At 36.3% G+C, this 26,362-nt stretch overlaps 1 protein-coding gene across 4 annotated transcripts in view; it reads left to right on the top strand.

The window, feature by feature from the left end:
* The window catches only part of CHM (CHM Rab escort protein), a 204,005-nt gene that overhangs the window by 76,588 nt on the left and 101,055 nt on the right, over positions 1-26,362 (top strand). For all 4 annotated transcript variants that reach the window (XM_081043321.1, XM_081043322.1, XM_081043324.1 and 1 more), the window contains one exon: positions 15,260-15,647. In XM_081043321.1, the coding sequence (XP_080899447.1) occupies positions 15,260-15,647 (388 nt within the window). The remainder of the gene's footprint in view (positions 1-15,259; positions 15,648-26,362) is intronic.

The raw sequence follows: 26,362 nt of genomic DNA on the forward strand, positions 1-26,362 counted from the left end.
GATTCCTCCAAATTTATTCTTTTTTGTCAAGATTGTTTTAGCTGTACTAGAATTTGCCTTTCCACATAAATGTTTTAATAAGCTTGTCTATGTCTAGAAAATGTTGCTGCAATTTTGATAGGAGTTGCATTAAAGCTATAGATTAACTTGGGGATTATTGACATCTTCATTATTTTGAGTCGTCCAATCCATCCACAAGGTGTGTGCCTTCATTTATGGAGGTTGTCTGATTTGTTTATACTATAGAATGCATAATTTTCAGCATACCAATCCTGTACATGCTTTGTTAATTGTATCCTTAAGTATTTTATTTTCTTTGGAGCAATAGCAATTTTAAGTGGTATTGTCTTTTTCATTTGGGTAATTCATATGTTCATAATTAGTATCTAGAAATGCAATTGATTTTTATGTGTTGATCTTGTATCCTGAAATTTTGCTGAACTCCCTTATTAGTTCTGGAGATTTTTTTGTAGATTCTTTGGGATTTTTACATAGACAGACATGTCTTTTGCAAAGAGAAACAGCTTTATGTCTTCCTTTCCATTAGATTTTATTTTTAGAGTCATTTTCTGTTGAGAGTCATGTGTTTTTCTCTCCATAGCCATACGCCACAAGTTAATTGTGTTTTCTCCTTACCCTTAGGCTCACTTAATGAGCTTTTTTTTTTTTCAGAAGGGAAGTTATTATCACTTCCTGAGGACTTTGTAATTATACACTAATGCTGGGCAGTCTTTTAGGGTCTCTCACTTGCTAATTATCTTGTTCTTGCACACTCCTTTCTCAGCATGTGCAAATCTACAATCTGACCAAATGACAAATTATCAGACGTTCTAAAGTTTAATGGTCATTCATGCCAAGACTTTATTGTTTTCAGTTGCATCAAGCAAATAGAAGTCAAACTTCAATCCTTAGTACACTACATATACATAGTATTGTTGTAAATGTTTTGATACATTTCAAAAATATAAAGACAGCTTTATATTGATCTGAATGCTGAAATATGACTTGTCTTCCCATTTTAGACCAGATGAGTTAGCTTATGTATAGAACTGATGTTTGTTAGGCCAAAATCTATGGTTTGATTCTCACATATGCCACTTGATATTTCATCAAGGAAGAATAAAGTATATATTAGGTTGGTGCAAAAGTAATTGTGGTTTTTGCAATTATTTTTAACCTTTTAAACTGCAATTACTTTTGCACCAACCTAATATCTTTTGGTCATAAACAATATGATAGCTATAACCAGTAGTCTCCTGATTTTTAATCTTTGATTACAGGGAAGACAGGGAAAGGATATAAGTAAATCAGTACAAACTCATCACTGCTTGGAAAAGACCTCGAAGTACATGACAAGTCAGTAACACCATACTCTACAATAAACATATAGAACAGCACATTAATTTTCATCATTGTTGACTTTACTTATTTTCAAAAATAATTCTGATGCTCGACCTAAAGGTTTTAGGGATCTTTTGAATGTTAAATTTATTACTTTTGGTTACTGCAAAATTAAACTAAATATTAAAATATAAATTGTAGTGATTAGTCTGTTATCATAGCTTAGTGCAGATATCACAAAGTCTCTAAAGAACTGTCCAGCTTATTTTGTTATGTCAGAGCTTTGTTATGCTGAATGCTGCTTGAAGTAATTGAAGTAAGTGGGATAATTTCCAGTTTGGGCCAGAAATATGTTTGCTATACATACATTGTTTTTCATTAAAACAATCTTTGTAATTATGCAATTTAGTTATAGAAAAGAGGTGAAAATGACCTGCATTTATTGGATGTTATCTTTGTGGCAACTGCTGTAACCTGGTACTTTACATATTTTATTTCATTTGATTTCATTTAATTTGCTACAGACATGTGCATGATGAGCTGTAGGTATATTTTACTTATAAATAATCTGAAAATCAAAGGGAGCCAGAAGTAGAAAAGCCAGTGTTTCATTCCATGTCTATCTAACTGTAAAACTTGGGCTATTTCCATTGTATCATGTTATATTTCAGGCAGCATATAAATGATAAATACAGGTGTGCACATAAAAGGAGCTATTGCTCCAAGTGAAAAAAGGAAATAAAGTATTTCCTTTGTGAAGAGTATTGTAAAGTAGTCATATCTATAACGGGGATTAAAGTGCTTAACTCCCAGTGTTAGGAAGATAAGGGATGAACCCAGTATCCTTTAGTTGTCGTGACTGTAGTTTATATGCCATGAGATACTTTTGTAGTTTATATGTGGAAGTAAAAGCTACTATTTCTAGTTTTAAATATTCAGCAGACTATGAAAAGGCACAATACATTAATTCACAGTTGTCATACAAACCAAATCAGTTGTTGCCTGTTAATTGCATAATGCCATGTAGTTTCTTTAGAGAGAAGAGATTTTATGTTTCTAAAATATTGGCAAGATCTTGTGCCTTTTCTATCCATTTTTTTTTTGCATAATATGAAACATTTTTCCATTTTCTGGCATGATAATGTTAAATCAGGATGAAAACTTAGTTCTTAGATTTGCAGATGACCCAAATCTAGTGGATAAATACCAAAATAACCATGTTATTCTGCCATGTAGGGTGTCATGTGGGGTCTCTGGTTCCACTCCCCGCATAAGAACACAGGACATGGTGAGGCCAAAAAGGAACACCCACGGAGCCGTAGATAGGGGAGTCATACCACCATAGTCTCGCTGGCGGCTGGGTTGGTGACACAGGAAGCAGGAGCCACACTATCTGCAACCTGCTGTCCACTTCTCTCTGCCAACCAACCTCACTTGCTAGCTGCAATCCGTGCTTGCTAGTTCAGCCACCATCTTCTTGCTGGCCCCCGTTTTCTGCTAGCGTAGCCACAGCAGTTATATTAGTGGCCAATGGCTCACTGGTTACAGCTGACAGCCAACTAGCCACAGTTGATGGCATTTTACTACCTGAGCCAGCATCTTTCCATGTGAGGGCGAAAGCCTGGAAACTGCCTCGTGGCTCTGTCCCCACATATTCTAATAGTAATTTAACATTCTGTTATTTTTAAAATTTAGAGGAAGCTATGTCGGTCATTGCAGAATTTGTTAACTGAGCATCTTAATCACATCATAGCTCTGGGGTTACTGCTCTGCACTTCTCTTTGTTTTCTTTCCAGAGTCGTAAGATGGTTACCACAATTCCAAACAGGATTTTGCAAACAAAAATCCCTAAACATGAAAGGATGTAGGAGAGTGTCACGTGGGGCGGCCTGCGGGGTCTAAGCTCCCACTCCCTACACAAGAACACAGGATATGGTGAGGCCAAAAAGGAACACCGATGGAGCCATAGGTAGAGGAGTCATACCACTATAGTCTCACTGGAGGCTGGATTCATGCGACATGCGATTTGCTGTCCACTTTTCTGCCAACCAACCGACTCGACTCTTCTCGACTCTCCTCGACTCCCCTCCCCAGTGGAGCCGCGGAAGTTATATTAGTTGCCAATGGCTCAGTGGTTACAGCTGATGGCCAACCAGCCACAGCTGATGGCCATCTACTACCCGAGCCAGCACCTTTCCACGTGAGGCCGAGAGCCTGGAAACTGCACTCCTGGCTCTGTCCCCACAGAGAGTTTTTCCTAAAGTGTGTTCCTTTTTTGTTATTATTAGACTGGAGAGTTTTTACCAAAAGCCCCCAGCACTCTCCCTTATCTCATTGGCTAAAACTGGATAACCTGCTCACTCCAAAAGCAATCACTAGCAAACAGAAAAATTACCATAATTGGTTTTGATCAGCCATTATCAGCCCCTAGTTCTGGGCACTTTCTGTCTGATATTGGAACAAAATTGCATCTCTTATGTAAGGGAGGAAGAAGTTAATGGTTTTTGAGTAGGCAACCAACAGTACTTGCTGTACATCACCTTATGAAATTTTGTTCTTTGACAAAGGTGACAAGAGGTTGCTATTTCAGCTATATTCTACAGTATGTGTTAACATTTTAAGTGGGTAACAAATAGGGAAATATATCTACCAATATAGTTCATCAATTCAAAATTAAATACAGTGTTGTTTTTATATTACTATTTTCTGGAAAAACACCTTTTGGATAGTGGGAGTTTTGTAACTCTTACAAGTAACCATAAACATTCTTTGCAGGAATTAACAGCTGGGTATGAGTATAACATATACTGTGCAAATCAGATATGACTGTCCTTACAACAAAGTGCATATATTAGAGTAAAAGAATACAATTTCTGCAACAAGCCTACTGCGGGAAAAGGTGCAAACGGTTGAAAAATAAATAGTGAACACCTGTGCTTAATAAAACTAGCTGGTTGGCAATTTTTCATTTGACTTACCTAAAAGGGTGACTTGCAAGGCATTAATAAGACATGTTCACTTTGAGATGTTCTTTTTTTACTGCCTTTAATTGATAAGCAATACTAGACAATATCACAATTTATACCGCCAAATTCTCCGGGCTATATATAAACTTTGGCAGTTAGTAAAAAAATGTGTTATACAAAGCAATGGTCAGTTATGGTTAGGCAAAATTATCTCAAAAATATTGTTATACTGCATTGTAAATAGCCTTTGAAATTCAAATTAGCAATTTAAATGACATTAAATTTCATTTGTGAAATCTTTTAATATTGGAAATTTTTATAAGAGCTAATAATGAAGATTTTCACCTTCATATATTAAAATCATAGTAGCATTTTAGAACTCAAAGTTTCCTTTGAGAGATTGTAATCCAGTGACATTAATTTTCAGTTGGCAAATGTGTTTTTATATTTTCCAAATACTTTAAAATTAATAAAGTTGAGTTATTTCATTCTGAAATTTGCTTTAAAGGTTGAGTTGCCTTTTTCAAGAATTCTTTTTACCACAATATAAAGTTTTAAATTAGAGGAAAGATAAGTCCTTTTTGATGAACAGAATTTTGCTTACTGAAAAATTAAGTGAAGTTTTGTGAGCTTTATGGTATCTTTATAACTTCTAGTTAGCTAAACTTAACCTTGGCCGAACTCCAAAAATATTATGGTTGTTGTTAATGGAAAGTAAGAACACTATTGTGTTTTTAATGCATATGTTTTCTGTAGTGGTCACGATTTCACCAAATTATGATGTTGAGAATAGTGAACCTTATTATCTTGTGGATGTTGAACAAATTCACAAAGTATAATTTCTTTTCTTACACTCAAACTTTATTTAAGTATTTTGACTTATGTCTTCCAGATTATCCTGCACTGGTTAGTGTATTTCATTCACTCTACAAAGCCCCTTTCTCAGAATGCAATAAAGAGCCACTGACTAGATCAATTGCTGTGCTGAATTTTCACAGTGTTGTTTTCATGGTCTGTAATAGGAGAAGTTGCCATATTCCGTCTTATCTGTAAAGTGCAATTAACTATCCTGTCATTTCTTAGTTTAATCTGTAGGCGTAGAATTATGCTGGAAGTTGTCATTTTAGATCCCTCATGTAATGCTCTTTGGTATATTGGTTTTCAAAATAATCACAGTGAATACAGAGTGTGAACAATTCTGTAGAACACATTTCATATAATGGCTCTTCATTTTTAATGTTGCTAATGGGATGGTGCTGTTGTATGGTTATGTGGCCAAAGAGCTTTCAACATGTGCTCTCAGAAAACTTAGGAACACGTGTTTTCAGTTGCCTGTTAACAGTGGGAAGTTTAACAATATCTTATGTTTGATTAATATCTTCTGTTTGAGTAACCTTTTAGAGTTTATAAGATACTTTTCATGTATGTTAGCTCGTTTATCCTACAACAGCCTCATGAGAGGTAAGGTAGATGGAATGGTCTCTATTTTATAGATGTTTCTTAGAGATTGTGACTTGCTTAATATCCACTAAGTAATGCGTGTAGGGATAGAACTTTCTGATAGCAGTTCCCTTGATCTGAAAAGTATTGTAACATTAATGATGTCAAGCCCTTCTTTCATTACATTTAATTAAAAGTACTAGATTATAACAGTAAATATCATGGCATTTTATTTCCTGACATTTAAAATAAGTTATTTTATTCTTGTATCGTACTCTTTTTTAAAATTAAAGTTTATTGGGGTGACAATTGTTAGTGGTTACATAGATTTCAGGCGTAAAATTCTGTAATATATCATCTATATCTCATATTATGTGTTCACCACCCAGTCAGTTTTCCTTCCATCACCATATATTTGATCCCCTTCACCCTCATCTACCACCCATTTCCCCCCTTACCCTCTGGTAACCACTAAACTATTGTCTGTGTCTATGAGGTTTTGTTTGTTTCTTTGTTTGTCTTATTCTTTTCTTCTTTTCAGTTTTATATACCTCATATCCATGAAATCATGTGGTTCTCTACTTTTTCTGTCTTACTTATTTCGCTTAGCATTATCATCTCAAGATCCATCTTTGTTGTCACAAATGGTCCTATTTCATCTTTTCTTACTGCCTAATAGTATTCCATTGTGTATATGTACCACAACTTCTTTATCTAGTCATCTATCAAAGGACACTTTGGTTGTTTCTATATCTTGGCCATGATAAATAAAGCTGCAATGAACATTGGAGCACATATATCTTTACGGATAAATGTTTTCAGACTTTTTGGGTAGATACCCAGGAGAGGGATTGCTGGGTCATATGGTAATTCTATTCTTAATTTTCTGAGAAACCTCCACACTGCCTTCCATAGCGGCTGCACCAGTCTGCATTCCCACCAACAGTGGATGAGGGTTCCTATTTCTCCACAGCCTCTCCAACACTTGTTACTATTTGTCTTGTTGATGATAGCCATTCTAACAGGTATGAGGTGATATCTCATTGTGGTTTTTATTTTCATTTCTCTGATGATTAATGATGTTGAACATTTTTTCATGTCTATTGGCCATTTGTATGTCTTCTCTGGAGAAATGTCTCTTCAGATCTTCTGCCCATTTTTTAATTGGATGTTTGTTTTTTTGTTGTTGAGTTGTATGGGTTCCTAATATATTTTTGAAAATTAGGCCCTCATTGGAGGCATTGTTTGCAAAAATCTTCTACCATTCAGTTGGTTGCCTCTTTATTTTGTCAATGGTTTCTTTTGCTGTGCAGAAGCATTTTAGTTTGATATAGTCCAATTGTTTTATTTTAGCTTTTACTTCCGTTGCCTTTGAGGTCAAATTCATAAAATGCTCTTTGAAGCCAAAGTCCATAAGTTTAGTACCTATGCTTTCTTCTATGCAGTTCATTGTTTCAGGACTTCTGTTTAGATTTTTCATCCATTTTGAGTTAATTTTGATACATGGTGACAGATAGCAGTATAGTTTCATTTTTTTGCACGTGACTTGGCAATTATCCGAGCACCATTCGTTGAAGAGGCTGTCTTTTCTCCATTGTATGTTTTTGGCTTCTTTATCAAAAGTTATCTGTCTATATGTATGTGGGTTTATTTCTGAGTTCTTAATTCTATTACATTGGTATGTGTGTCTGTTTTTTTTGCCAATATCATAGTGTTTTGATGTTGCTCTGTAGTGTAAGCTGAAGTCAGGGAGTGTGATACCTCTACCCCTTTTTTTTCTTAGGATGTTCTTTTTTTCTTAGGATTGCTTTGGGTATTTGGGGTCTTTTGTGGTTCCATACAAACCTGATGATTTTTTTTTTTAGTTTTATTTTATTTTATTTTATTATTTTATTTTTACATCCCTCACACCGTGAACCTCCCTCCCCCCATCCACCACCACCCCGACCTCACACCGAGCCATCACATTATACACATAAAATTATAGTTGGCATTCATTAATGTCCAGCCTCTGGTGTACAATGCCATGAGCAGGCATCCACAGCATCCCTGAGGTGGTCTCCCAAACAAAACCTGATGATTTTTGTTCTATTTCTTTAAAAAATGCTGTTGGGATTTTGATGGGGATTGCATTAAATCTGTATATTGCTTTGGGTACTGTGGCCATTTTAACTATGTTTATTCTTCCAGTCCATGAACACGGAATGTCTTTCCATTTCTTTGTGTCTTCTTCAATTTCTTTTAAAAGTGTCTTACAGTTTTTAGTATATAAGTCTTTCACATCCTTGCTTAAGTTTATTCCTAGGTATTTTATTCTTTTTATTACAATTGCAAAAGTAATTGTTTATTTTTTTTTCCGGATATTTTATTGTTAGTATATAGGAATGCAGTGGATTTTTGTACCTTGACTTTGTAGCGAGCAAGTTGACGGTATTCGTTTATTGTTTCTAATACCTTTCTAGTGGATTTTTTAGGGTTTCCTATACGTTTTGTCATTCACTGAAAATAAGACCTAGCTGGGCAATCAGCTCCAATGCATCTTTTGGAGCAAAAATTAATATAAGTCCCGGTCTTATATTAGATAAGACCGGGTCTTATAATAAAATGATACCGGATCTTATATTAATTTTTGCTTCAGAAGACGCATTAGAGCTGATTTTCCGGCTAGGTCTTATTTTCGGGGAAACAGAGTAGCTTCATGTCATCTACAAAGCGTGACAGTTTAACATCTTCATTCCCAATTTAGATGCCTTTTATTTCTTTCTCTTGCCTGATTGCTCTGGCAAGGACTTCCAACACTAGGTTGAAAAGCAGAGGTGATATGGGATAGCCCTGTCTAGTTCCTAAATGTAGAGCAAAGGTCTTCGGTTTTCACCATTAATTATGAGATTAGCTGAGGGTTTGTCACATACGGCCTTTATTATGTTAAGGTATTTTTCTTCTATACCTATTTTATTAAGTGTTTTAATCATAAATGGATGTTGTATCTTGTCAAATGCTTTTTCTGCATCAATTGATATAATCATATGATTTTTGTCCTTTATTTTGTTTATGTGATGTATCACATTGATGGATTTGCGGATGTCGAACCAACCTTGTGCCCTGGGGATGAACCCCACTTGGTCGTGATGAATAGTCTTTTTTTTTTTCTTGTTTTTATTTTATTGGGGTGACAATTGTTAGTAAAATTACATAAATTTCAGGTGTACAATTCTGTATTATATCTATTAATCCCATTGTGTGTTCACCACCTAGAGTCAGTTCTCTTTCCATCACCATATATTTGATCCCCCTTACACTCATCTCCCACCCCCTACCCCCCTTACCCTCTGGTAACCATTAAACTGTTGTCTGTGTCTATGAGTTTCTGTTTTTCATTTGGTTGTCTTGTTTTGTTTTTGGTTTATATACCACATATCAATGAAATCTTAGAGTTCTCTGCTTTTTCTGTCTGACTTATTTTGCTTAGCATGATACTCTCAAGATCCATCCATGTTGTCACAAATGTTCCTATATCATCTTTTCTTACTGCCGAATAGTATTCCATTGTGTATATATACCACAACTTCTTTATACATCCATCTATCGAAGGACATTTTGGTTGTTTCCATATCTTGGCCACCATAAACAAAACTAAAATGAACATTGGATATTTGCATATGTTGAATCATCGTTGTGCCTCTGGGATGAACCCCACTTAGTGGTTATGTATAATCTTTTTAATACATTGTTGCGTTCGATTTGCTAGAATTTTGGTTAGGATTTTTGCATCTGTATGCATCAGAGATATTGGTCTGTAATTTTCTTTTTTCTGTGTTTTCCTTACCAGGTTTTGGTATCAGGGTGTTGTTGGCCTCATAAAATGTGTTAGGGAGTATTGTCTCTTCAGTTTTTTGGAAGACTTTTGGTAGGACTGGTATTAGATCATCTTTGAAGATTTGGTAGAATTCGTTAGTGAAGCCATCTGGTCCCGGACTTTTTCTTTTGCGAAGGTTTTGGATGACTCATTCAGTTTCTTTACTGTTGATCGGTCTATTTAGATTTTCCAGTTTTTCATGATTCAGCCTTGGAAGGCTATATGTTTCTAAGAACTTGTCCATTTCTTCTAGGTTATTGAATTTGGTGGCATATAGTCCTTCATAGTATTCTTGGATGCTCCTTTGTATTTCTGTGGCATCGGTGATAACTTACCCTCTTTCATTTCTGATTTTGTTAATTACTGTCTTCTCTCTTTTTATCTTACTGAGCTTAGCCAAAGGTTTGTTGAATTTATTAATCTGTCAAAGAACGTTCTCTTTATCAGATTAATTTTTTATATTGTCTTTTTGTTCTCTATTTTATTTAGTTCTGCTCTGATTTTTATTATTTCCTTCCTTCTCCTGACTTTGGGTTTCCTTTGTTCTTCTTTTTCTGTTCTTTAAGGTGTAACATGAGGTTGTTCATCTGGAATTTTTCTTCTTTCTTGAGATAGGCCTATAATGATACAAATTTCCCTCTTAAACCTGATTTTGCTGCATCCCAAAAATTTTAGTAAGATGTTGTTTCATTGTCATTTGTTTCTATGTATCTTTTGACCTCTCTTATTTCTTCTTTAACCCAGTCTTTCTCTAAAAGTATATTGCTTAATCTCCACGTATTTGTGGTTTTTCCTAATCTCCACGTATTTGTGGTTTTTCCTGCTTTCTTTTTGCAGTTGATATCCAATTTCAAAGCCTTATGATCAGAGAATATGCTTGGGATGATTTCAGTCTTCTTAAGTTTGCTAAGGTTAGATTTATGTCCCAATATATTCTTGAGAATGTGTGATGTACACTAAAAGAATATATAATCTGATGTTCTGGGATGAAGTGCTCTATAAATGTCAGTTATGTCCGTTTCATCTAATGTGTCGTTCAGGGCTGATACTTCTTTATTTTCTGTTTGGATGATCTATCCATAGCTTTCTGTGATGTGTTTAGGTCCCCTAGTATAATTGTGTTTTGGTAGATTTCTCCCTTTACTTCTGTTAGTAGTTGCTTGGTATATTTTGTGTTCCCTGATTGGGAGCATACATATGGATGACTGTATGTCTTCTTGTTGTATAGTCCCCTTTATCGTTATGAAACATCCATCTTTGTCTCTTGTCAACCGTTTTTATCCTGAAGTCTGCATCATGTGATATCAGTATGGGTATACCTGATTTTCTCTGGGTACCATTTGCTTGGAGTGTCAGTTTCTACCTTTTCACTTTGAGTGTACGTTTGTCCTTGTAGCTGAGATGTGTTTCTTGGAGACAGCATATGGTTGGGTTTAGTTTTTTGATCCAATCTTCTACTCTGTGCCTTTTAATTGGAGAGTTCAGTCCATTTACAGTTAGGGAGATTATTGATATATGAGGATTTCCTATCATTCTTTCTTTGGTTTTCAGGTAAGACTGTGTCTTCATTGTTTCTTTGCCTTTTTGTTGTAGTCTATTATTTCAGTGTGGTGGTATTCTATGATGTTTCCCTCTGTTTCTTTTTTTATTACAGTGTATATTTCAGTTGTGGAATTTTTTTTTGAGTGGTTACCATTAAGTTCATATAAAAGAAAGTTTCATATTTAGAATATTGCATTTTCTTCAGCATGCTTAATTTCTTCATTCCCATATTCCGGTTCAGACCTTTACTCTCCCCCCTTTTATATTTTTGTTGTCACCCATTTTTTCTATTTATGCTGGTCGAATTTCCTCCTTCTCTCTTTCTTGTAGTGCAGGTCGTGTTTTAGAAAATTGCTTCAGCTTCTGTATGTCTTGAAAGGTCTTTATTCCTCCTTCATATGTAAAGGATAACTTTGCTGTATATGTTATTCTTTGCTCATAATTTCTCTCTTTTGATAGTTTTAATATTTGATTTCACTCCCTCCTGGCTTGTACAAATTCTGCTGAAAAACCTGATAATATAATGGGCTTTCCTTTGTAGGTTACTCTCTTTTTTCCCCTTTCTTTTTTCATTAATTTTTTACAGCTTCAGTACAATCTGCCTTGGAAAAGAAAAGGCCTGTTGGGGTTGAGGTAATTAGGTGTTCTTTTGGTTCTTGGATTCGAGGATCGAGTTCTGTCCACAAGTTTGGGAAGTTCTCATTAATTATTGTTTGAGTACATTCCCTGTTCCCTTCTTCCTTTCTTCTCCTTCTGGTATGCCCATTATTCTTATATTGCTCTTTCTGACGGAATCAGGAAGTTCTTGTAGAGTTCTTTCATTTCTTTTAAGTCTCAAGTCTCTCTCTTCTTCCATCTGTGTCATTTCCAGGTTTCTATCTTCGATGTCACTGATTCTTTCCTCCATCTGGTCAACTCTACTGCCTAAGCTGGCGATTTTATTCTTTCTTTCTTTTATTGAGTTCTTAGTCTCCAGAATTTGTATTTGATTCTTTTTTTAAATTTTCTATCTTTTTGGTAAATGTTCATTTTGTTCTTTGATTGTGTTTCTGAGTTTATGTAACTGCCTGTTGTTTTCTTGCATCTCGTTGAGTGTTTTCAGAACTGCAATCTTGAATTCTCTGTCATTTAAGTCACATATTGCCATGTCTTCAAGTTCATTTTCTGGAGACTTTTCATTTTGTTTCTGAGCTATCTAGTTACCTTGGTTATTCATGGCAATGAATGAATTTTTATTTCTCTTCCTAGACATCTACAGGAGTGGGTTCTGCAACAGGTTGATAGGAAGAGGTCTTTCTTTTGTTTTCCAGTTGGTGTTGGTAGAATGTTTTATTTTTCTTTCTGACTGCAGCCTTTTATTCTCTCTCTCACTGTAGCGTCATATTTTTTGTACACTGTTCCGGCTTCTCACACAGTGGGGGTTATCCCCGGAAGGTTGCTTGTCCCCTGAATGGTCACCTGGGTCACAGGGCATCACCTCCATGGGGGGATGTGGAGAGCTTTTGAAGTTGCAAAGCTGTTCCTGCACCAGTTTCACAGTGTGCGTGTTTCATAGACTCTGTTTACTCCTGCAGGTATCCTCCCAGATAGGTGTGGACAGGTGCAGGGTGGGTTGTAGGAGGTGGCCCAGAGCAATGGGTGCAACCACCAGCACAACCAGTTCTGCCACCAAGGCTCCCTCCCCTTCTCCAGAACTAGTTGGGCTATGAATCTGTGGCCACTGGCTGCAGTCCTCAGACCTGCGAATATTCTGTTTTTTTATTCGTCTGACACTGCTACCGTTCTGCTCCTTGCCTTGGGAGGGTTAGGGTCGGGCGTGTTCTGGGTGGTTCGGGAGGCTAGGATCCCTGCCTATGCCCTCTGTCCTTTCCTTGGCAGTGAGGGTTTAAACCGTTGTTTTTACCTGTCTTACCTCAGTCTTTGCTCCAGGGTCTCTGCCGTGAGAATTGGGTTGAACCGTGTTTTATGCTGTTCCCTCAGGTGGGACTGTGGGCCATCAGCAGAGCACTGTCAGCCCTAATTTTTCCCTCTCCTGTGACTTCGGTAGCTCTGGAATGCAGGGAGGTCAGATCTCCGAGCGCGTTCTGTGCTCTGCAGCCCATACAGCAGCCAGTGTCTCTGCATTTCCTCCTTCCCCCCTCCCTCTACTCGCCCAATTTGCCCACCTTTAGATTATTTCAATTGCGAATCTCTTAGTCTTGTCTCTCTGGTGCTCAGGGAGACCTTTGTAGAGTTCAATTTTTGTAAATTCCAGGGGAGATTTCAAGAAGCTCACCTCACGTCACCATTTTTATGACATAATCATTGTACCTTTTTTATTGTAGTGTTTACTGTGTTAATTTATTTAATAAGGCACTTTTCTTTCACTGCGCCCAGACTTTAGAATTTACAATTTATTTGTTTGTTCGTTTTTCTGGCCTAATTTTTTGTGTTTTCTACAAATAAGTTTGTTTCATAGTTAAATGATTCAAATGCAGAGTGTGCCAAGAAAATGTATACACATTTTAAGAAAGGCAGAAACTGTATTAAAATTGTAATACTCAATATATACTGATAGCAAAAGATGTATACAAGTTATGTATATACATATGTTGGTACCCTCTGTATACGTCTATTGCATGTATAAACAATTTATGCATAGAGCGTTTTATTAAATACATACCACAGTCATAGAACAGTATGGTAAATATTGTAACGAGCACACACGAAAAGATGTTCGGGTCTTCTCTCAAGAGAATTAAAGTATGGTTTAGAAGATAATGTATATACTGAACCACAAAGTGGCTGTTTAAAAGGAAATGATACATGAATGCAAGGTGAACTTCATGTGTGTATTGGGGGCATGGAGTGATAGAATGATGAGTGTGGTTGGGTTGGGGAAGACTCCTTTGAAGTATAATTTAAACTTTTTCTTAGTGATTGTTGAAGTGTACCATTGTTTGGGGATCGGGAAATTGTGATATTATGGGGAGTGGAATGGATAACCCAGAAGAAACAAACGATATGGGCCAAAATATGGAGATTAAAGTTGGTAAATTAGGAGTTAGAGATGCCTTGTTGGAAAGTAGGAGAGATCAGACCAGAAGATAGTAGATACAGAAGGTGATTTGGTTTAGAGACAGGAAGAGGAAGATTTTTATGGTGTAGGATTTAGATTTGATGTAAGGAAGAGCTACTGTTAGTTCTTGAGCAATCAGTTATCCGAGGTTTACATCCCATAGCCTGTCATGTTCGATGCAGTTTTATTGTTGAGCAGTTTTGTGTGGTGGGCAACTCAATGGAAATGTAGTTCTGTGGAGGATAAAACATCATGGAGAAATACATTGATGCAGGTTGACTGAACGGGAGCCTGTTGTATCAGTCAAGGCAATAATGTCCTGAGAATGTTAACTCCAGTAGGAACTTGGAAGTGGTGCTTCCAGTAGAGTAATAGACACTAATACTAAAAATACAGCAGAAAAGAATATAGAGAGATTCTGTAGATACTATATTGTGATAAGCCAACTTAAACTTTCAGACACTTTTTTCTGTCACACCACCACTACCAATAATAATCTTTGATTACTACCATTGTTGAGAATTTAATATGTGCCAGGTTTTTTGCATGTGATATGATACCTCATTTGATCTTCAGAACAACCTTGTTAGGTAGGTGTTATTGGCCTCCTATGTTATAGCAGGATGATGGCCCTATGTTACAGAAGGATAATTTAGTTCAAAGAGGATAAATAACAAGTTCACAGAGTTATCTAGTCATAGGTCAGGGTTTGAACCTTGACTTTTTTATTCTGAAGGCTGTGCTTATGAGCACTGTGTTGATTTCTTTCTAAAATACAATTACCCTGTGTGCTTCAAGTTCTCATGTGACGTGTGACATAGCCTGCTAAACCCTGAAGTCTTTGTTTATTTTTCAAATCTTAATTATGTTTCATATTGTGTTGAAATCTTAACAGATGATTGTTTAATGTGTGAATCTCAGAAGGCAAAACATACAGTGAACTTGTTAAGATAAATGGGGTAAAGAAATAAAAATTGTCATTAAAAGTTAGAAGGTAAAAATATAGGCAAGTACAGTTATCAAAAGCGTGGTATTATTATTATAATTTCTCATTAGTCAGGATTTGCATGATGGTGTCGAAGAGGCTGGTGCACTGCAGAAAAATCATGCTTCTGTGACATCTGCGAACTCCACAGAAGCTGCGGATTCTGCCTGCCTGCCTACAGAAGATGAGTCATTAAGCACCATGAGCTGTGAAATGCCCACAGGACAAACTCCAAGCAGTGATCCAGAGCATGCCCTAAAAGTAAATGATGTTGACACGACAGGGGAGAAAGAAAACCATTGTGAGGATAAAACTTGTGTGGCATCAACTTCAGAAGAGGAAACCAGTGAAAATGTGCCTACAGTAGAAGACATCGCAGAACAGCCAAAGCAAAATAGAATTACTTACTCGCAGATTATTAAAGAAGGCAGGAGATTTAATATCGATTTGGTATCAAAGGTAAGTACCAATTTTGCCCATCTTATCCTAGAACAATACTAATTTTCAATTAATTGAGAATAGCATCTGAGCCCATAAACTCTATTTTCATACTTTTGTTCTCTGAAGTGTACGACATTCATTTTATAAAGAAGTAGTAGCCAGAATTTTTCAGTTCAGATAAATATCTTTAAATATAGGTTTAAAAACTCATTAAAAATGCTTGGTACTATATCGCAAGGGTGCTTTAGTACTGGAGCACAAAGTCCATTCTGAGATTCTCCTACTGCATGGACACTGTGAATTCTATCATCAGAAAAATTCTAATGATCCTAATTACAGTTCCATGTTATTTATAGTCAGTCCATTAAATGAACTTTTTTTTAGCCTTTATATATAGTAACTATTTTTTTAACATTTCTATGATAACATTCTGAATAAAGTAATGCATTTTTGAAAATCGTCTGTTCAGGTATGTTCTTTGGAGGATAATTTAAGTCGTGGCAGGGAGCCTGGGAAGAATGCTTTTGTCCTCGGTTATGTTTCCATCCTAACTCTTATGTTAGGTCAGTGTGACAGTGTTGCATTCAGTTTATAGGAAGCAATGCTGATTTAGTGCGAAAGAATAGAAAACCAGTAAGATAAAGGATAATGGTCTAAAAGAGTTAAGATACAGGGCTGGATGAAAGTATAAAGAAACAGAGACCAGAAAAAAATGGCGGCGTGAGGTGAGCCTCTGTAACGCTCCCCTGGAATTTACAACGAATCTGACAACAATAACTCCACAAAGGACTCCTTGCACAGCAGACAGGCAAGACGAAAAGGCCGACTACTGAATTCACCTCCAGGTGGGTGAATCGCGCGAGCGGGGGAGGAGGGAGAGGAGAAGTGCGGAGACGGAGCCGCGCGGGCGCAGGACACAGACCTAGCTCAGTGCTCAGAGCCCGCTGCTCCCGGATCTTCCGCAGCTGCGGGAGAGGGAAGGACTCGGACTGCTAGGGCTCCGCTTACGGCCCACAGGGCTGAGGTGGAAGCATATAAAACCGCTGAACCCAACGCTCGCTCACGGCAGACCTCGGAGCAAAGACTGAGGGAAGAGGGCTGAAATCGGTGGTTTAAGCCCTCACTGCCGAGCAGAGAACGGAAGCCTTAGGAGACTAGCCGCCCCCTCCCTACCCTCCCAGAGCTCGCCCCGCCCCCACCTGCCCGGTGCTAGAAGCGATAAAGTAGCAGTGTCGGATCAAAGGACAGAATATTTGCTGCTCTGAGAACTGTGGACCGCAGACACAGATTCGCAGCTCAACTAGTTCCGGCAAAGGGGAGGGAGCTGTGGAAGCAGGACTGGCTGTGGTGGTGGTTGCCGCCATTGCTCTGGGCCACCTCTCACAACTCACCCCGCCCCTGGCCCCACCTATCTGGGCGGATCCCTGCAGGAGTAAACAGAACTGCTGAAACAAACGGGCTCTGAATCTGGTGCAGAAAGAGCTTTGGAACTCCAAAAGCTCTTCGCATACCTATCAACCTGTTGCAGAAGACACTCCTGTAGATTTCTAGGAAGAGAAATAGTAAATCAGTGATTGCCATGAATAACCAAGGCAACAAGATAGCTCAGAAAGAAAGTGAAAAGTCTCCAGAAAAGGAACTTAGAGATATGGACCTTTGTGATTTAAATGACAGAGAATTCAAGATCGCAATTCTGAAAAAACTGAACGAGATGCAAGAAAACACAGAAAGGCAGTTTAATGAACTCAGAAACACAATCAAAGAACACCATGAGCATTTTACAAAAGAGATTGAAATCTTGAAAAAGAACCAAATAGAATTTCTGGAGATTAAGAACTCAATAGAAGAAATTAACAATAAAATATCCAGCTTAGGTAGTAGAGTTGACCAGATGGAGGAAAGAATCAGTGACATCGAAGATAGGAACGTGGAATTTACACAGAGGGAAGAAGAAAGAGACTTGAGACTTAAAAGAAATGAAAGAACTCTACAAGAACTTTCTGACTCCATCAGAAAGAGCAATATAAGAATAATGGGTATACCAGAAGGAGAAGAAAGAGGGAAGGGAACAGAGAATATATTCAAACAAATCATCGATGAGAACTACCCAAACTTGTGGAAAGAACTGGATCCTCGAATCCAAGAAGCAAATAGAACACCTAATTACCTCAATCCCAACAGGCCTTCACCAAGGCACATTGTATTGAAGCTGTCTAAAATCAATGATAAAGAAAGAATCCTCAAGGCAGCCAGGGAAAAGAAGACGGTAACTTACAAAGGAAAGCCCATTAGATTATCATCAGATTTTTCAGCAGAAACTCTACAAGCTAGGAGGGAATGGAACCAAATATTCAAACTATTGAAAGAGAGAAATCATGAGCCAAGAATAATATATCCAGCAAAGATCTCCTTTAGATATGAAGGAGGAATAAAGACCTTTCCAGACATCCAGAAGCTGAGGGAATTTTCTAATACACGACCTGCACTACAAGAAATACTAAAGGAGGCTATTAGACCACCATCAACAGGGACAACTTGTGGCAACCTAAACATAAAAAGGGGGAGCGTAAAGGCCTGAACTGGAATATGGGAATAGAGAAAGTAAGCAGACTGAAGAAACTGGAATACTCTAAATATCAAACTTTCTTTTACATAAACTCAAGGGTAACCACTCAAAAAACATCCAAATTTGAAATATATACTGTAATAAAAGAAGAAACAGAGGGAAACATCATAGAATACTACCACACAGAAATAACAGACAACAACAAAAAGGCAAAGAAACAATGGAGACACAGCCTTACCAGAAAACTAAAGACAGAATGACAGGAAATCCTCACATATCAATAATCACCCTAAATGTGAATGGACTGAACTCACCAATAAAGAGACACAGAGTAGCAGATTGGATCAAAAAACTAAACCCAACCATATGCTGCCTACAAGAGACACATCACAGCTACAAGGACAAGCATAGACTCAAAGTGAAAGGGTGGAAATTGACACTTCAAGCAAATGGTACCCAGAAAAAATCAGGTGTAGCCATAATGATTTCCGATGAAACAGACTTCAGGGTGAAAAAGATAACAAGAGACAAAGATGGACATTTCATAATGGTAAAGGGGACTATACAACAAGAAGACATAACAGTCATCAATATTTATGCCCCCAATCAGGGAGCACCGAAATATACCAAGCAACTACTAACAGAACTAAAGGGAGAAATTGACCAAAACACAATTATACTAGGGGACTTAAATACATCATTGACAGCTATGGATAGATCATCCAAACAGAAGATAAATAACGAAATCGCAGCCCTAAATGACACATTAGATGAATTGGACATAATTGACATATATAGAGCACTTCATCCTAAAACGTCAGACTATACATTCTTTTCTAGTGTACATGGAACATTCTCAAGGATAGACCATATATTGGGACACAAAATCAGCCTCAGCAAATTTAAGAAGATTGAAATCATACCAAGCATATTCTCTGATCACAAAGCTTTGAAATTGGATATCAACTGCAAAAAGAAAGCAGGAAAAAACACAAATACATGGAGATTAAACAACATACTTTTAAAGAATGACTGGGTCAAAGAAGAAATTAGAGGAGAGCTCAAAAGATACATAGAAACAAATGACAATGAAAATACATCCTGCCAAAATTTTTGGGATGCCCAAAGCAGTTTTAAGAGGGAAATTTATATCATTACAGGCCTATTTCAAGAAACAAGAAAAATCCCAAATAAATAACCTCATGTTACACCTTAAAAAACTAGAAAAAGAAGAACAAGCGAAACCCAAGGTCAGCAGAAGAAAGGAAATAACAAAAATCAGAGCAGAACTAAATGAAATAGAGAACAAAAAGACAATAGAAAAAATTAATGTGACAAAAAGCTGGTTCTTTGAAAAGATTAACAAAATCGACAAACCCTTGGCTAGACTCACTAAGATAAAAAGAGAGAAGACACTAATTAACAAAATCAGAAATGAAAAAGGGGAAGTTATCACGGACACCACAGAAATACAAAGGATTATCCAAGAATACTATGAAGGACTATATGCCACCAAATTTAATAACTTAGAAGAAATGGACAAGTTCTTAGAAACATATAGCCTTCCAAGGCTGAATCATGAAGAACTGGAAAATCTTAACAGGCCGATCACCAGTAAGGAAATTGAATCAGTCATCCAAAACCTTCCCAAAATCAAAAGTCCTGGACCAGATGGCTTCACCAGTGAATTCTACCAAACCTTCAAAGAGGATCTAATACCAATCCTGCTCAAACTCTTCCAAAAAATTGAAGAAGAGTCAGTACTCCCTAACTCATTTTATGAGGCCAACATTACCCTGATACCAAAACCTGGTAAGGACAGCACAAAAAAAGAAAACTACAGACCTATATCTCTGATGAATACAGATGCTAAAATCCTAAACAAAATTCTAGCAAATCGAATACAACAATGCATTAAAAAGATTATTCATCACGACCAAGTGGGGTTCATCCCCGGGGCACAAGGATGGTTCAACATTCGCAAATCCATCAATGTGATACATCACATAAACAAAATAAAGGACAAAAATCATATGATTCTATCAATTGATGCAGAAAAAGCATTTGATAAGATACAACATCCATTTATGACTAAAACACTTACTAAAATTGGTATAGAAGGAAAATACCTCAACATAATAAAGGCCATATACGACAAGTCCTCAGCTAACCTCATAATTAATGGTGAAAAGCTGAAGCCCTTTGCTCTATGTTCAGGAACACGACAAGGTTGTCCCCTATCACCTCTGCTTTTCAACATAGTGTTGGAAGTCCTCGCCAGAGCTATCAGGCAAGAGAAAGAAATAAAAGGCATCCAAATTGGGAATGAAGAAGTTAAATTGTCACTCTTTGCAGATGACATGATGCTATACGTAGAAAACCCTAAAGACTCCACCAAAAAGCTATTAGAAACAATCAATGAATATAGTAAAGTTGCTGGCTACAAAATCAACGTACAAAAGTCCATTGCTTTCCTATATACCAACAATGAAATCTCAGAAAAAGAGATAGAAAAAACAATTCCTTTTGCAATTGCAGCAAAAAGAATAAAATACCTAGGAATAAACTTAACCAAGGATGTGAAGGATTTATATGCTGAAAACTATAAGACATTTTTGAAAGAAATTGAAGAAGACACAAAGAAATGGAAAGACATTCCGTGCTCATGGATTGGAAGAATCAACATAGTTAAAATGGCCATATTACCCAAAGCCATATACAGATTTAATGCAATCCCTATTAAAATCCCAATGGCATTTTTTAAAGAAATAGAACAAAAAATCATCAGATTTGTTTGGAACCACAAAAGACCCCGAATAGCCAAAGCAATATTAAAAAAAAAGAACAATACTGGAGGTATCACACTCCCTGATTTTTCCTTGTACTACAGGGCTACAATAATCAAAACAGCTTGGTATTGGCGGAAAAACAGACACATAGACCAATGGAATAGAATTGAGAACCCAGAAATAAAACCACATAAATATGGACAGATAATTTTTGACAAAGAATCTAAAAACATACAATGGACGAAAGACAGCCTCTTCAATAAATGGTGCTGGCAGAATTGGATAGCTACGTGCAAAAGAATGAAACTGGACTGCTATCTGTCACCATGTACCAAAATTAATTCAAAATGGATCAAAGACTTAAGCATAAGACCTGACACAATAAACTGCATTGAAGAAAACATAGGTACTAAACTTATGGACCTTGGGTTCAAAGAGCATTTTATGAATTTGACTCCAAAGGCAATGGAAGTAAAAACTAAAATAAACAAATGGGATTATATGAAACTGAAAAGCTTCTGCACAGCAAAAGAAACTATTGACAAAATAATGAGGCAACCAACTGAATGGGAGAAGATTTTCGCAAACAGTTCCTCTGATAAGGGGCTAATATCCAAAATATACAAGGAACTCATGAAACTCAACAACAAAAAAACAAACAACCCAATTGAAAAATGGACAGAGGACCTGAAGAGACATTTCTCCAAAGAGGATATACAAATGGCAAATAGACATATGAAAAAATGCTCAACATCGCTAATCATCAGAGAAATGCAAATGAAAACCACAATGAGATATCACCTCACCCCAGTCAGAATGGCTTTCATCAACAAAACAAATAGTAACAAGTGTTGGAGAGGCTGTGGAGAAAAAGGAACTCTCATACACTGTTGGTGGGAATGCAGACTGGTGCAGCCGCTATGGAAGGCAGTGTGGAGGTTCCTCAAGAAATTACGAATAGAATTACCATATGACCCAGCAATCGCTCTCCTGGGTATATACCCCAAAAATATAAAAGCATTTCTCTATAGAGACACATGTACGCCAATGTTCATTGCAGCTTTGTTTACGGTGGCCAAGACATGGAAACAACCAAAATGTCCTTCGATAGATGAATGGATAAAGAAGTTGTGGTACATATACACAATGGAATACTATTCGGCGTTAAGGAAAGATGATATAGGAACATTTGTGACAACATGGATGGATCTCGAGAGAATAATGCTAAGTGAAACAAGTCAGACAGAAAAAGCAGAGAACCCTATGATTTCACTGATATGTGGTATATAAACCAAAAATAACAAGACAAACAAATGAGAAACAAAAACTCATAGACACAGACAATAATTTAGTGGTTACCAGAGGGTAAGGGGGTGGGGGGTGGGTTATGAGGGTAAAGGGGATCAAATATATGGTGATGGAAGGAGAACTGACTCTGGGTGGTGAACACACAATGGGATTTATAGATGATGTAATACAGAATTGTACACCTGAAATCTATGTAAATTTACTAACAATTGTCACCCCAATAAAATTAATTTAAAAAAAAAAAAAAAGAAACAGAGACCAAGTTTCATAAGTTGCGGGCAAGCAATGCGAAATTGAAAAGAAGTAGAAGAGGGTAGTTAATAACATCAGACTACCCTCAAAACTAGGCTTTTCAATTTAATGTGCCCTCTTCAAGTTTCATGTTACGGAGTAAACAGAGGGACTAATTGCGTGTTTCTTACATTTTGCTGATACAATTCTATATCCTTATATTGCTGCTGTCTTTGAACTTGATGTCTGAAAATATGAATATCTTTTTACTACCTACTGTTTCTATCACATAGCTCTCTGTTTCTGATTTTGTCCTGGCTACCGCCTTGATCCTACTTCATATTTCTGCATTATCTTTTCCACCTTCTCTATCTTCTTTCTTTGTTACCTTGGCTATTGATTTCTGGGTGGAAGTTTAATCGTAGTTCATTACTAGTCTTCCTGTTCTCATGAGCAGGAAATAAGTTTAAAAACTTGAAACCTACGTAATTTTACTAACCAATCACCCCAATAAATTTTAATAAAAAAAAACACATACATACACAAAAGAAAACTCTGGATGTGAAGTAACAAATAGGTTTGTCTGAAATTTCATTTTGAATTAGTTACTTGGAATTTGGAATGCCCAACTTAAATAAATGACGGTTAAAAATCAAGACTAGTTCATAAAAGTCTCTAACCTTTAGGGTAACTGAAATACAGTATAAATTATGCAGAGGAAAATGGTAGAAGATGTTGCTTTTTCAATTTTTGGAATTAGTGTAGGAAACTGTTCACTTGTGTAAGAAAGTGAATGCTGGTCGTGGAGGAGGGGGAGATAGTTTAATTGGATGCTGAGACATTTGAGGAGCTGCTGAAAGGGACTTCTGGGTATTTTTTACGAGTTCAAATGGTTAATAATAGTGGTTCTCTTAAGTTAAATTAAAAACAAACATGTCTACAGGGGTCAAGGAAGTTGTACTTTCCTCTACATAGTTTTCAGGGGTTATGCCTTTAAAAGATAACCAATAATAATTTACTGTACTCATCCTACAAAAGCAGGAGTAGCTAAAGAATGTATATCCATAGTAGTTAGAAGAGCCTTATTATCATTTTTTTAATGCTAGTCATTCAATGAACATTTATTGAATATGTACTCTTTGGAAAACATTGTATTCCATGATATTGGGGTAATCATTCATTCCTTGGAAATCCCATCTGTTCTAATAATTGAAGTTATTACGTCTAAGTTTAGGATGATTGTCAAATACCTATCACAAGCCTTTTTCCTAAAGTTCAGTTTGATATCTCCAAGCCACTTGACATTTCTGTGTGCATTCCATCTCACAGTCATCATGTACAGTAGTGCTTTATATTTTAAAAAAACACGTCCATGTGTACAGCCTTTTAAAAAAGTAATCGTATAGCTCAGAGTAGGTTAGTTAAATAAAATACTTTATAGTGTTATTCTGCTTAGACTAATAGAGATGATGACCAAAGATGAAGTTCTTAGAAGTAAAACTCATTTGTAAAAAAGTCCATACTTTTAATAAGTATGGAAATAACATGGTAAGTGAAGCAGAAATTGCTAATTATTAAATCTAGTCCCCATTGTCTTAATCAAATTGAAGTATTCTTTAGCCTCTCACCACTGTGAAATTGCTGAGGCAGATCACTTTAGAGTGGTGAAAAAGAGGCTTAAGTTTAAATATGGTACATATTCGTTATTTCTAAGCTTCAGACAAAAGTTTAGTATAGTTTTAATTGAAATATGTTTTCACTCTTGAGTGATATCTTGAATGCATTATTTTTAAGCTGGCATTAAATTTTAAGCTTTACTAGGTCTCATTAAGTGTAAATACATTTTATGTTTGATACATTAATATTTTTGAAATTATGACCACTGAGGGATCATTGAATCTCGAATATTTGTGTTTTTAAACAAGTGAGGAATTTGAAGTATCTTTTTTTATTATAAGTATAGAATTAAGACTTGGCAATATATTCTTAAAAACATGGGCTATATTAGTTGCATAGTATATTAGGCTGAAAGTAATGAAGTAAAATGCCATAATTTAGTCAGTGTACTAGGATTAGTTTCAAAAACAAAGTAATGCCAATTTTGTTTGTTCTGCACAATGCTGGACTAATATAATAGTTTATAAAAATTCACCTAACTGATAATTAATTGATTTACAGAAAGTCTGCATGGACTTTTTACATACTCAAAGCAATGGTTTAGATTGATATTTGAAATTTCCTTTTTCTTTGAAGTGAAGCTAATTTTTTCATTTTCTTTTCCCCCCTTATTACAGATGTAGCATTTACATTTTTAACATTTATTGAGTTAGAGTCACTTAAAGATATCTCAATAGAAAATTAGCCAAATCTGTTGCATTTAACCATATAGTTAAATTTAAAGCATGCTAAATAATACCATTGAAATTATTTTTTTTAAATTAGTTTCAGGTGTACAAAACAATGTAATAGACATTTATACCTCTCACAAAGTGATAACCCCCCTCTCCCATCTGTTGCCCCCCTAGCATCGTATGTAGCTGTTACAGTTCCGTTGACTCATTTCCCTATGTTGTACTCCATATCCTGTGACTACATATATTGAATTATAGTTGACAGACAATATTATTCAGCTTCAGGTGTACAGTGCAGTGGTTAGGCATCTACACCGCCCATGAAGTGGTCTCCCTAATAAGACATGTGTCCATCTGACACCCTACAAAATCTTTACAACATTATTGATTGTATTCCCCAAAGTGTCTTGCATATCCCAGTGGCAATATTGTTGTTACCAATTTGTGCTTTCTAATCCCCTCCTCTTCTCCCTCATCCCCACCTCCCTCCCATCTAGCAGCCATCAGTTTTTCCTCTATATCTCTGAGACTATTTCTGATTACTTTGCTCATTTATTCAGTTCTTTAGATTCCACATATAAGTGAGATCATACGGTATTTGTCTTTCTCTGTCTGACTTATTTCACTTAGCATAATGTTCCTTGGGTCCACCCATATTGTTGCAAATGGTAAGATTTAATTCTTCTTTATAGTTGAGTGGTACTCCATTGTATAAATGTACCACAGTTTCTTAATCCAGTCGTCTACTGATGGGTATTTTGGTTGTTTCCATGTTTTGGCTATTGTGAATAGCACTCCAGTAAACATCGGGGTGCATAAATTTTTTCGAATTCGCGTCTTTGTCTCTCTGACACTGGTCATGAGAGATTCTGAAAGGTTAAATCTATCCTTTGTATGAATGCTGCCAATAACCATCATCCTCACTTCTTGAGAAAGACATAGCTCAGATAAATCTAGACTGCTAAGATTACAGAGGAACCTTATAATTATACTTTTTCAGTGGAAATGCACAACCGGTCTTTTTCTTTTTTGGTTGATGAGGAAGTCTAGCGGGCTGGGCTGGTTTCTTATTAATAACTACCCGGCCTTATATAAGGCTACAGTTCCTTATTTAAACTCCTTGGGGCTTGGTATGTTCTGTTATTCAGATTAAAAAATACATATTTGAGAAAGTACATATGCTGGTATGCTATATATGATATAACACTCAGCAGGGTCTGAGGAGAAACTCTGTAATTTAGCATATTTATATTTCTGCAGTCAGATGTATGAATATTCACATTAAATGGGACAAAGACAGAAGAGTCTTTTATCACTTTGGGTCAGATTTTGTTGCCCAATCAGCTATGAAAAAACCTTGCATTCCAGGGTATTTTGGATTTTGAGTTTCAGATAATCAATTGTGAGACTCTAGTAAATTATATGTATTATAATATTAATAGGTATAATACTTTTTACAAATAATTCAAAATATAACAACATTATATT

Source organism: Rhinolophus hipposideros, assembly GCF_964194185.1.
Source record: "Rhinolophus hipposideros genome assembly, chromosome: X".
NCBI classification, from domain to species: domain Eukaryota; kingdom Metazoa; phylum Chordata; class Mammalia; order Chiroptera; family Rhinolophidae; genus Rhinolophus; species Rhinolophus hipposideros.